This window comes from Mesoplodon densirostris, chromosome 3 (assembly GCF_025265405.1).
Source record: "Mesoplodon densirostris isolate mMesDen1 chromosome 3, mMesDen1 primary haplotype, whole genome shotgun sequence".
In the NCBI taxonomy this organism is placed as follows: domain Eukaryota; kingdom Metazoa; phylum Chordata; class Mammalia; order Artiodactyla; family Ziphiidae; genus Mesoplodon; species Mesoplodon densirostris.
Window position 1 is genome coordinate 52,759,431 of NC_082663.1, and position 13,348 is coordinate 52,772,778.

Here is a 13,348-nt window from a genome sequence, read left to right on the forward strand (position 1 = left end):
AGAGTTCAGGAATTTTTTTTCCTGGTCATTTACCCTAGGAACTAGCAGTAGTGATAATAGGAGGATATGAGAATTCAAGCACTGAAGACAAAAGCTTATTTTTGATAGTTCACTGTTTCTATACTACCATTATTAAAACAATTTCACCTCTATTTACTGAGGTTCCTCTGAGACAGAATGTTGAAATACACACAAGCATAGTAGGGAAAAGAGTTTGAGTTTTTGCAAAATAATAACTTCTTGGAAAATGATACAACCAAACTTTGGAGTACAAAATAGAAGGCAAGAAGGTCCTTGTGTACTTTAGCCCTTAAATTTTGTAATGATAAGCAAGAGTGGTAGTGTCTTGTGTAACACACAGGAGTCAAGAGGTTATGATCCAGTCTTTAGAGACAGCTTTAGGATACTACGGCAGACTCATCCTAGCAGTATCAGCAGGTTCAGCTGCTAGATCTTTGTCTGCATATCTGTCACCAGGTTGTAGCTACTCTCACTGCTTTTAAATGCCTGACTAGGCAGTTCCAAACCTACACCCATTAATCTAAATTTCCCATTCCCTCTTGTGTTTTCCAATCAACCACTTCGCAAATATCTTCTGTAGTTATCTTATAATAAAAAGTACATTTGAGCCAAAAATCAGCTTTACTCCAATTATCCTGTGGATTCATTTAAGTCCTATCTTTATTAAGCTTGAAACCACCCTTGTAAGTCATTCATTTGAATCTGATTCCAGCAGTTACTAAAGGGGTGGAGAGAGATTTATGACAAGATGCAAATACCTGATTCTGACATTTTCCCCTATGCAGTTTGCAGTGTAAACCATCTTTAAATAAAATCATGTATGTATTTAACATAAACTCTCCTAAACAAACAAAACAAAAAACCAAACTAAGCCACAAAAGCCCTCAAGTTTGTCAAAATACATTTCTGTACTGAACTAAAAGAATACTGTTAAATATTAAGGGATGAGATATGAGGAAAGGAATACCTTCTAATTACAGACAAATTGCTGATTAATATTAAATAACATTAGGTAAATTGAATGAGGGGAAAAAAACATCTATACTCTTGAATTTCTTTGGTTCTTTGTAAATACAGTAAGTCCCCTGCATATGAAAGAGTTCCATTCCGAGAGCACGTTCATAAGTCCAATTTGTTTGTTAAGTCCAACAAAGTTAGCCTAGGTACCCAACTAACACAATCGGCTATATAGTACTGTACTGTAATAGGTTTATAATACTTTTCACACAAATAATACATAAAAAACAAACAGAAAATAGAGAAAACATTTTTAATCTTACAGTACAGTACCTTGAAAAGTACAGTAGTACAGTACAACAGCTGGCGTACAGGGGCTGGCATCAAGTGAACAGGCAAGAAGAGTTACTGACTGGAAGAGGGAGAGGAGGTGGGAGGTGGTAGAGCTGAAGGATCATCAGCAATAGGAGACGGAGGGCAAGCTGCAATCTCACTCACTCCTGACGTTGATGGCACAGGTTCTGGTTCCTTGCTGGATTCAATTCTATCTACCCTCTTGAAAAAATGATCCAGTGATGTCTGGGTAGTAGTTCTTTTTTTCCTCATCATAGATGATACAGTAGCACTGGATTGCATTCTGAACGGCTGCTGCAACCTTCATGTACCGTTCTACGTTTGGGTCCTGAGCCTCAAAAACTAACAGTGCCCCCTCAAATAAAGAAACTCCCTTTGCCATTTCCTGAGTCATGAATCTCTTCTGTTCTTCAGCAGTACCAGCTGCATCACCACTGCTTTTACACTTGCTCCCAGACATCCTAGGCTTGAAATAAAGATACTACACTACTGTACTCTATACAGTACTGTACAGTAAAGTATGCAAAAGCACAACCACCTGTAGAGGATGCATACATGTGATAATGTATGCCAGACATGTGAACTAACTTATATGACTGGACAGGCAAATGCACGTTCGCCTCTTTGAAAGTTCACAACTTGAAGGTTCGTCTGTAGGGGACTCACTGCACTGTAACATAAACTATTCTTGAGATATTTGCTACTACCACTTACAATTCCAAAAGCAAACTTCAGGAAGTTCAAAGCACAGTCTAAAACCTTAATAATTTTGAAATTGTAGTACCACTAGACAGTAAGCATGTTTATACATACACACACATAACAGTGAGTTAGTAAGAGCTTATTATCCTTGCTTTCGTCATTTGATCTTTTTCTTGGTGATATAATTTTCTAAGGCTGCACAGGTCTCAGTATAGTAAGACAATAATGTTTGTTCCCATCCATGTCAAGGCTTGCTCTCACATTCCCTAATTTGCATCAATAATTGATTATGATGTAATAATTTAATCAAAATCGATATATTTGTCATTTAGTCTTTTGTTTTCAATGAATGATATTAAATCAACATTTAAAAATATGAAATATAATAGAAGCAAATATATACAGAAACAAAATAGAAAGCAAAACTTCTACAAAAAGAAGTTTCAAGATTCATTTTTTGGTGACATTTCTCTCTTTTCCCTTTTCATGTCTGTATTTCATAACAGCAGGACAACTAATTAGATAAGTAACTAAAAATTAGTTGCCTTCTCATGGCTCACTATTTTTATTCTATCATTAAAAAAAACCCCAAAAACTTACCATATTCAAGAGTGTTGGTACAAGAGCTCTCTAGCTCTAAGGACCAAGGAAGGATTCAAGGAGCCCCCACGACTACCTAAAGGATGTAGGTCAAGAACTCACACTCAATCAGTCAGTATTTCATCCTCATCCTTTCAGAGATTCTGAGCAATATCAGCAAGTTATCAGTGGAACTAACAACCACAACCTCTAGGCCCCTTCCTCTGTGTGCTTAGGAACCAATCTATGGTTTATTTTGGTGGGGATCACTGGGATTCCATCAGGTGACCATGAAATAAATACGGACCCCTTCTATAATACTTTATTATTGCAATCTCTATGACATACTGGAATGAACACTGTCCTGGGTGGACGTCATGAGATGGAACAGAAATTCTGAGCCTTTAAGTGACTACGGTCAAGCATACCTTTTAAGGAAGAAAAAGGGAGAAAAGCTAGATTGAGGAAGCCATTCTCAATGTGAGGTTAGGGGAAAGCTGATGCTAATAAGGAAGCTTCACCAACTATTCCCTGTCCTGGGGGTTATTATATGTAAACTCCCTCCCCTTTCTCCCAGAGCGGATCTGTCCCAGGTCTTCTGATTGAAAATCACCTCTAGAATAAACCACTATTCATGGTGGGAGTGTACTTTATCCTTCAAGATTGATGTAATAAGGAAAAAAAGGTCAAGAACCAATAGACTGGATGATCTCTAAGGTAGGAGAGCAGCACATTGTAATGAAAATGGTACAGGACTAGTAGGAAAGAAACCTGGATCATGGTGCTGGCTCTACTGTGACCAGGTAGTGACTTTGGAAAGTCACTTGTTCTCATTTTCTTTTTCTACAAAACTGGTTTTTAAACTATTTGTTCTAAAGATTCTTCCTAATTCTAAAGTTTTATGCATCTATTAAAAAAAACAGAGCAGTATAGATGAATGGGGTAGAAAGTGTCCTTGTGGAATTAAGGGTCTTAGGTTTTCTGTCCTAGTATCTTTTGTTGTGTTCCTATGTGGCTGGGCTGCTCTCTATTCTGGCACAGCTGTCTTTCTGGCCTCTTTCTTTACTAGCATGCTACAAATTTCCCTTCTTATCGTTTCTTTTCTTTTTTTTTTTTTTTGCGGTATGCGGACCTCTCACTGCTGTGGCCTCTCCCACCGCGGAGCACAGGCTCTGGATGCGCAGGCTCAGCGGCCATGGCTCACGGGCCCAGCCGCTCCGTGGCATGTGGGATCCTCCCAGACAGGGGCATGAACCCGTGTCCCCTGCATCAGCAGGCGGACTCTCAACCACTGCACCACCAGGGAAGCCCCCTTCTTATCTTTTCTATTTCCTACATTCCTTGTCTTCCTTTTTTCAGTCTATTCCCATACTTTGGTAGAACACTTATTCCAGGGTTTTTCTAAGAAAGGGTAAGTGAGAGGTAAATTGTTTTCTGAGACTTTGAATGTCTGACAATGTCTTTATTCTACTTTCACACTTGGTTGATAATTTGGTTGGGTATATTATTCTAATTTGGATATAATTTTTCTTCAAAAATTTGAAAGCATTTTCCATATTCTACTAGCTTCCAGTATTGCCTTAGAGAAGTACGAAACTATTCTGACTCCTGATCCTTCACCTGTGTCCTGTTTTATCCTCAACTCTGGAAGTCAGGATTATATCTTTTTGTTTCCTATGATATGATGTTCCATAATGGTGTGCCTTTGTGTGGGTCTGCTTGTACCACTGTGCCTGGTACTTGTTGAACCTTTTCATCTGGAAACTAATTCTTCAGTTCTTGAAAAAATTTTCTGTTTTCTTTTTCTGGGACTCATTTGAATGAAGTATGTCCTAGAATGACCCTTCAATTGTTCTATCTTTTTTCTCTCTTTTTGCTCTTCTTATTTTTCTTCAACTTTATCTTCCAACTCTATCAAGTTTTCCACGTCTGCTTCTTTTTTAATTTTCAAAAGCTCTTTTGTTGTTTTTGTTGTTCTTTACAGTATCTTATTTATGTTTCACGCGTGGTGTATCTTATCTTTCTATGAAACTAAATATTAATGATTTCTGTTTTCTCCCTGTACAGACTCATATTTTTCAAGTTGATTTTTTCTGTTTTGGTATGTATATTTCATGTGAGACTCTTTCCTCAGAAATTTAGTGCTCCTCATTGTCTAAAAAGCTGACTGGAAGCTTTTAGCAAGCAAAGCTTGGAAATCTGGACTTCACCGATAATCTGGTGAGGCCTTGTCTTTGAAGAATCCCTAATGTCAGTATCCTTATTTCATTATTCTTAGACTGGTCAGATTTCCCAGAGATGTATCTTCAAATCTTCTGCCTGGGTGATATATGTCTGGGAACCAAATAAGTGAAGATGGCTAGAAGGCTCTCACCATTCTGTATCTAACCTTTAATTTAACTATTTTCATTTGTGTTTGGTGTGTCCCAGTTTAAAGACCGTTTGTCTTACCTGTCTAGAGAATAGACCTGTGGCAGTCTGCTGAGGCAACAGGGCTTCACAGAGTAGTGAAAGGGAACAGAACATCTAACTACTTCAGGCTTTTAACCAATCCCTGTTTTTAGTCTTACAAATATTCTCACTTCCAGAAATACCCAAGGATACTCATTATCAAGACTTTAAGGGGTTTTACAGTGTATAATCAGGTTACTTCTCAGTTTTCCACACTGTTAAAGGGTTGAGCTCTCTTAAAGTGTTCAGTCCATTATCACTAACCCAACTGCTTTTCAGCAAAATTTTTTGACTCTTATTTTCTTTTCCCTTGTGAGTTTATGTCCTTAAAAATTTCTTCTACTACTATTTTAGTGTTGTTTCAGTAGGGAGCAGAAGTAAATCTATATCTTTACTTATGTATAAAGATCCTGCGGCATGTGGGATCTTAGTTCCCCAACCAGGGATTGAACCCGTGCCCCCTGTAGTGGAAGCACAGATTCTTAACCACTGGACTGCCAGGGAAGTCCCAAAAGTAAATATTTATATTCAAGCAGCTATCTTTACCCTTAAGTTGTATATACTCATATTTACTGTTACTCTTCTTTGCTTTCTTTGGAACACTATCCCTCTTCTGTCTTCTCAGCTTGTCCTAGTACCCTGGCATTTGACTTTTTCACTTACCTTCAGTGGATATAATATGGAAAGGTTAAAATTTTTAAAGCATTTATTGTTCTCTGATGATCTAAAATAAGTTTAACCTTTTTTGTATCTCTCTCATGCCATGCCTAAACCCATATACAAATAAGTTCCATTTTGCTTCTGTGTGACAACTACCATATAACATTTTGTAGTTTACAAAATATTTTCACATACAGCATCACATTTTATCCCTAAAAACCCCATTGCAAGGCTAGTTTATTTTATACACAAGATGGGAAACAAATGGTTAAACAGTGGTGTGAAATCTGTTCTCTTCTTGAGGGGAAAGGAGAATGTCCCAGGAAAGAAAGAAGGTAATTTGGTCAAATCTCTTCATCAACATGCTAATGACAGACCTTCTGGAAATAAATTATTTGCTAGCCAGAGAATCCTTTTTTGTGGGGGGAGGAGGGGTGTGGCTTAAATAACAGAAATTTATTTCCTCACTGTTCTGACAGCTAGAAGTTCATGATCAAGCTGCTGGCAAGAGAATCCTTATTTATAAACTGCTTATAGCAGGATGTCTAAGATTGTTTATGGCAAATAATCCTGGAATCTAGGGATTTATGGGGCACAAATCCATAATCCCTGGAAAATGTAACTATGGGCATAAAATTGAGATGCTTCATGACCAAAATGACTTTCTTTCGTGTAAGTAATATAGAAACCGTTTATGTTAACTTTGGCCAGAGTGGGTACCTGGGAGATTGTACCGTAGTCCTGAAACTCTTGCTGCTTTGCCTATGCCTCATAATCACCTGTATACTTGAAATTACAGTTGACCCTTGAACAACGCAGGGGTTAGGGATGTTGCCCCTCTGTGCTGTCCAAAGTCCAAGTGTAACTTATAGTTGCCCTCCATATATGCGGTTTCTCCATATCCATGGTTCCACATCTGTGGATTCTACCAACCACAGCTTATATAGTTCTGCAGTATGTATTACTGAAAAAAATCTGTGTAAAAGTGGACCCATGCAGTTCAAACCCATGTTGTTCAAGGGTCAATGGTATCAGTAAAGCTTGACACTGCTAAGATCTCTGATATGAATGAGTGTGATTTGACAATCCAATCCTTTGTGTTATCCCAAAAGGAAACTGAAGTTCAGAGCAGTTAAGTGATTTGCTAAAAGTCACATACTAAAAAATAGCCAAATAGGAATAGAAACCAAATCTTAAATCAGACTCTTTGTACCATGTGATACATTCCAGTGGGATGGAAAAACAAAAAACAAAACAAAACACAATAAAACCTGTGTTGTGGAATCAGAAATAGACATGCCTGTTGGTTCTATCACTGACCAACTGTTTGACTTTGGGCAAATTACTTACAATGTTCAGAGCCTATTTCCTTACCTATGCAGTACTTCTTACATAAGAGGCAAAAGATATCTTAATGACAAATATAATAGAACAACAGATAAACATGACATAATACAGCAGAACATTTAGAAACATTTTTAAAGGATGGAGGGGGAAAAAAAGTATTGCTTACTTTTTTCTTGTAATGCTTGCAGTTTATTCAGTTCTTCATTCTCTTCATCACTCTCCTCACTACTTGTGCTGCTGACATCCAAAACTATGTCCCTTTTGGGGTCTACTCGGAGAAAATTGCGGCATTCAAAAGTCAGGTGACCAGCTAAGTAAAACAAACAAAAAAGTATGAATGACAAAACTACAGATACATTATATTTTTTTGCTGTGTTTGTTCACTAAGCAACAAGTTACAGTTTAGTTTTAACTTTTATTCAGTGGGTGGTAGTTTGCTTTACCTGAATGAAATATTCAGAAAACTTTTTCTTTTCTTTAACAGGGCTTCTAATTCAATAAACATGCTTTTTGGTTACTTCTTATGGATTTCAGGATATTGAATTAATGTACTTACTATGTACTAAAGAAAATATTCTCAACGTTGGATTTTATGTTTTATTCCTCTCCCATATACCTTTTTGCTTCTCAGCTTGACTACTATACTCATGCAATTACACAGCTGTCACCTAATTAAAGGTGCCATAATAACATAATTGAACATGTTCTTCAAAAGAACACCTAAGATTCTAATTCTGACACCATTCAGTCCTTAAAGATTCTCCCTATAAGAAAACTACAACAGGGCTTCCCTGGTGGCACAGTGGTTAAGAATCCGCCTGCCAATGCACGGGACATAGGTTCAAGCCCTGGTCCAGGAAGATCCCACATGCCACAGAGCAACTAAACCCGTGCGCCATAACTACTGAGCCTGCACTATAGAGCCCACGAGCCACAACTACTGAAGCCCGCATGCTTAGAGCCTGTGCTCTGCAACAAGAAAAGCCACTGCAATGACGTCCCCGTGCACTGCAACAAACAGTAGCCCCCGCTCACTGCAACTAGAGAAAGCCTGCGTGCAGCAACGAAGACCCAATGCAGCCAAAAATAAATTAATTTTAAAAAAACCACAACAGTTATCTACTTATTGCATGATGCAATTAAAAAATCAAATATTATTGAATACAAACACCAGAAAAGTACAGGAGATAAAATCACTAATAATACCTAAGTGCTTATCACCCACTTGTTAACATTTTGTTTTATTCACTTAATTTTTTTTTAAAGTGAAAAACTGCATGTGTGTGTGCACATACACATACACAAAGTTGGAGAGCTTGCACCATCCCTTGGAACCCTGCCCCAATCCCATTCCATTCTCTCTTCAGAAGTTGGTATACTGAAGTTGGTGTCTTAGCTTTTCAAAACAGCACTGTATTTTTATTATTTTTTAACATAAGCTGAATTATACTTACCTATCATTCTGTAACTTGTTTCTGTCATTCAGTATTATGTTTTGTGATTTATCTATGTTAACATAAGTAGATATAATTACCTCATTTTATCTGATGAATAATGTCCCATTATATAAAAATATATTTATCCTTTCTACTACTGACAGGATCTTAGGTTGCTTCTAGTATTTTGCTATTATAAATAATGCTGAAATGCGTAGCTATACACGTCTCTCTGTGCACACATGGCACAGCTTCTCTAAGGCAGTAGCTTTTGAATTCTTTTGACTAGGGCTGACCGATGGTAAAAAATAACAATGCAACCAAGTATATTCATATATACATTCATATACATATACACACTAACCCACAAAAATTAAAACAAAATTACATGAAGGATTATGACATGTGATATTCAAAAAAAATCAATGCTGATAGAAACCACATAATTGATTTCACAACCCACTAATGATTCACTACAACTCTGTACTAGGATTTATTTCTAGTTCTCTTAATTAAGGGTGAAGCCTTTTGGAAGACCTAGATTTACACAAAAGCATCTCTTAGTAGGGTACCAAACTTGGGTGGGGCCCTGAGCCTTGCCTTTATTCTCTGCACCCTGCCAAATACATGACGACAGAAGTTCAAGAACCTTGGATTCAGCAAATACCCTCAAGACTTACCTCCTAGAGGTTCTGCTTTCCTTTGGTTGTTGGCCTCTAAGTATTCTTTAATTCTTTATTTTCTTCTAGCACACTAATCTATCTAATATGTATTGCATATTTTATACAAGTTTCTTAGTTGTTTACAGAAGGGTCCAGTCTGCCATACTGCTGGAACCAAGTTTTCTCTATTGTGATTTCTTTCAAATGAATCATTCAGAAGTGTTCTTTTCAGTTTCCAAACATATGGAGCTTTCAGACTATGCTTTTGTTGATTTCTAAATTTATTACACTGTTATCACAGAGTGGAGTCTGTATGACATCAGTTTTTTAGTGTTTGCTGAGATTTCTTTTATGGCCTATCATGTAGTAAATTTAGGGAAAAACTTGATACGTATTTTAAAAGAATATACATCACTATTTGTTGATGTCTATTTTGTTGTTCAAATCTCCATCTTACTTTTTTGTGTAATAACTTCTGATAGTATAATTTTAAGTACCTTTATCACTATAGATTTGTCAATTTCTCCATTATTATTAGTTGAATCACATGAAGTTGCAACTTTTGTGAGTAAAACAGCTGATTATCAACAATATTCAACCTAATATCTATCTGCTCTTTTTTCCCCATCCCTTTATTTTAAAATTTTCTATGCAGTTTTTAGTTTTCTAAGTAGTTTCACTAATAATGACATGTAGCTGGACTTACTTTTTTAATTTAATTTGATACCAGACCAATTTTTCATGTTAATTTGTTAGCTTCGACAAATAGTTCCTGCCTCACTGGGGGCAGTATAAATTCACTCCTCATACCTACACAAGGTATAAGCTCAGGTTGCCAATTCTCGATTATTCCTTTTCTTCTAATTATTATTTTATAGGAACTTAAACACAGTAAACTTTCTCATCACTTTCCCTAGACAGTAAATGGAATTTTTCTAATTCCTGCTTCACTGTTTTTTTGAGCAATCTGGCTCTAAACAAGAGCCTCCACTCTGGCCATGCTGCCATTCCACAGAGGTCTAAAGCTTCACTCCGTATCCCATAAATGTCTACCCAGTAGGCCCGTGGACCTCATTGTTTTCAGCTATCATTCCCTGCTCTGGCTTTGAGCTCCTTTTCCTTTCCAACACCTGGGGATTTCCCTTTTTCAGCTGGGTTATTTTTATTTTTGTTGTTACTCTATTGCTCTCCAGTATCTCTCTGTTTTGGGAGGAGAAAGGAGGACTTTTTATGATGCTTCAGCTTGCCATTCTGATCAGAACTCCTGATGATACAACTTCTCCTTTACTTAATCTAGCTTTGCATCCAAACACCTTATATTGTAATAAATATTTCATATACACAAAATACTTAATAACCACACTGGCAGCAGTCTGTCTCACACCCATTTTAGCCTTACTTCAATGAAACTGACCCTAAGCTGATAATAAGACAAGTTGCTTGTGAAGCTACAAATAAATTTTCCTTTTCTTTTTAAATTGGGGAATAAGTGAACAAACTTAGAAAATTATTCCAAATATAGTTCTTGTGACCTCTTTTCTGCATAGACTCTCAGGAGACAATGAGGAGAAAATTCTTTAAAAAAGAAAAAAAAACAAAACAGGCCGTGGACCTGCCTGGACACGGTGACTTCCAGCAGGTCCCGCCTCAGCCACATTCTCCAGCCAGCAGCTCCCACCCCCGCCCCCACCCCCCGGGGCTAACATCCTCTCCATGTTTCTTTGTTTGTTTATTATTTATTTATTATTCTTGGCTGCATTGGTTCTTTGTTGCTGTGCGCAGGCTTTCTCTAGTTACAGCGAGCTGGGGGCTACTCTTTGTGGTAGTACGTGGGCTTCTCATTGCAGTGGCTTCTCTTGTTGCAGAGCATGGGCTCTAGGTGCGCGGGCATCAGTAGTTGTGGCACACGGGCTCAGCAGTTGTGGCACATGGGCTTAGTTGCTCCACAGCGTGTGGGATCTTCCTGGACCAGGGATCAAACCTGTGTCCCCTGCATTGGCAGGTGGACTCTTAATCATTGCACCACCAGGGAGGTCCTCAGCAGAAAATTCTTAGATGACCAGAAACTTAAATTTTGACCACAGATATGTAGAGACATTTCAAGTTATAACATTTTAGTAGCTGACTGTAAAGAGTAACGTGGCTTTCTCAGAAATGGAAAAGCCAATCCTTAAATTCATACAAAAATGTAAGGGACCCTGAACAGCCAAAACAATCTTGAAAAAGAATAAAGGTGGAAGACTCACCTTTCCTGATTTCAAAACTTACCACAAAGCTATAGCAATCAAAACAGGGTGATAGTGTCATAAGGATAGTCATATAGACCAATGGAATAGAATTTAGAGTCCAGAAATACACCCATACATATATAGCCAATTGCTTTTTGACGAGAGTGTCAAGTCTATTCAGTGGAGAAAGAACAGTCTCTTCAACAGATCCTGGGACAACAGGATTTCCACATGTAAACGAATGAAGTTGAACTCCTTGCCTCACATCATATGCAAAAACTGACTGAAAATGGATTAAAGACCACAACAATATAAGAGCTAAAACCATAAAACTCTTAGAAGAAAGCATGGGGTAAATCTTCTTTAACTTGGATTTAGCAATGGATTCTTACATATAAAACACCAACAGCACAAGTAACAAAAGATAAAACTGGTAAGTTGGATTTCATCAAAATTTAAAACATTTGTGCAAAGAAATTATTATGAAAGTGAAAAGTCACCTACAGAATGGAAGAAAAGATTTGTAAATTATATATCTGATAGGGTTAACTATTTAGTATATATACAATTCCCACAACTCAAGAACAAAAAGACAACTCAAATAAAACATGGGCAAAGAAACTGAATAGACACTTCTCCAAAGAAGATATACAAATGGCCAGTAAGATCATGAAAAGACACCCAACATCATTAGTCTTTAGAGAAATGCAAATGAAAACCATGAGATATCACTTCACATCTATTAAGATGGCTGCAATTTTTAAAAAAAGAAAAGAGAAAGGAAAATAAGTGTTGGCAAGAATGTGGAGAAACTGGAAATCTTGTACATTTCTGGTGGGAATATAAAATGATGGAGCTGCTGTGGAAAACAGTCTGGCAACGCCTCAAGAAGCTGCACACAGATGAACCAGCATTCCACTCCTAGGTATATACCCAAAAGAATAAAAAACGGGGACTCAGACACACACTTATACAACAAAATTCATTGCCCATTAATCACAATAGCCAAAAGGTAAAAATAACCCAAGTGTCTATCAATATATGAATGGATAAAGAAAATGTGGTATATCCATACAATGAAATATCATTCAGCCATAAAGAGGAATAAAGTTATGATACATGCTACAACATGAATGAACTTTAAAAACATTATGCTAAGGGAAATAAACCAGACACAAAAGGACAAATACTGTATGATTCGACTTACATGAAATATCTAGAATGGCCAAATTCATAGAGATAGAAAGTAGATTAGAGGTCACCAGGGTGTGGCAGAACGGAGGAGTGGGGAGGTACTCCTAAGGTTTATAGAGTTTCTATTTGGGGTGATGAAAAAGTTTTGTAATAGATAGGGGTGATGGTTGTACAACATTGTGAATGTAATTAATGCCACTGAATTGTATTCTTGAAAATGGTTAAAATGGCAAATGATGTTATATGTATTTTACCACAATTTTTTTGAATTTTATTTCATTTTTTTATACAGCATGTAATTATTTGTTATCCATTTGATAAATATTAGTGTATATATGTCAATCTCAACCTCCCAATTCATCCCACCACCTCCCCCCCCAGCCTCTTTCCCCGCCATGGTGTACATACGTTTGTTCTCTACATCTGTGTCTCAATTTCTGCCCTGCAAACCGGTTCATCTATACCATTTTTCTAGGTTCCACATATATGCGTTAATATACGATATTTGTTTTTCTCTTTCTGACTTACTTCACTCTGTATGACAGTCTCTAGATCCCTCCACGTCTCTACAAATGACTCAATTTTGTTCCTTTTTATGGCTGAGTAGTACTCCATTGTATATATGTACCACATCTTCTTTACCCATCTGTCTGTTGACGGGCATTTAGGTTGCTTCCATGACCTGGCTATTGTACATAGTGCTGCAGTGACCATTGGGGTGCATGTGTCTTTTTGAATTATGGTTTTCTCTGGGTAT

At 37.2% G+C, this 13,348-nt stretch overlaps 1 protein-coding gene across 1 annotated transcript in view; it reads right to left on the reverse strand.

Moving 5' to 3' along the window:
- Window positions 1-13,348, reverse strand: part of SREK1IP1 (SREK1 interacting protein 1) — a 52,261-nt gene that overhangs the window by 16,011 nt on the left and 22,902 nt on the right. The window contains exon 3 of the mRNA XM_060092937.1: window positions 7,238-7,381. Coding sequence (XP_059948920.1) covers window positions 7,238-7,381 — 144 coding nt within the window. The remainder of the gene's footprint in view (window positions 1-7,237; window positions 7,382-13,348) is intronic.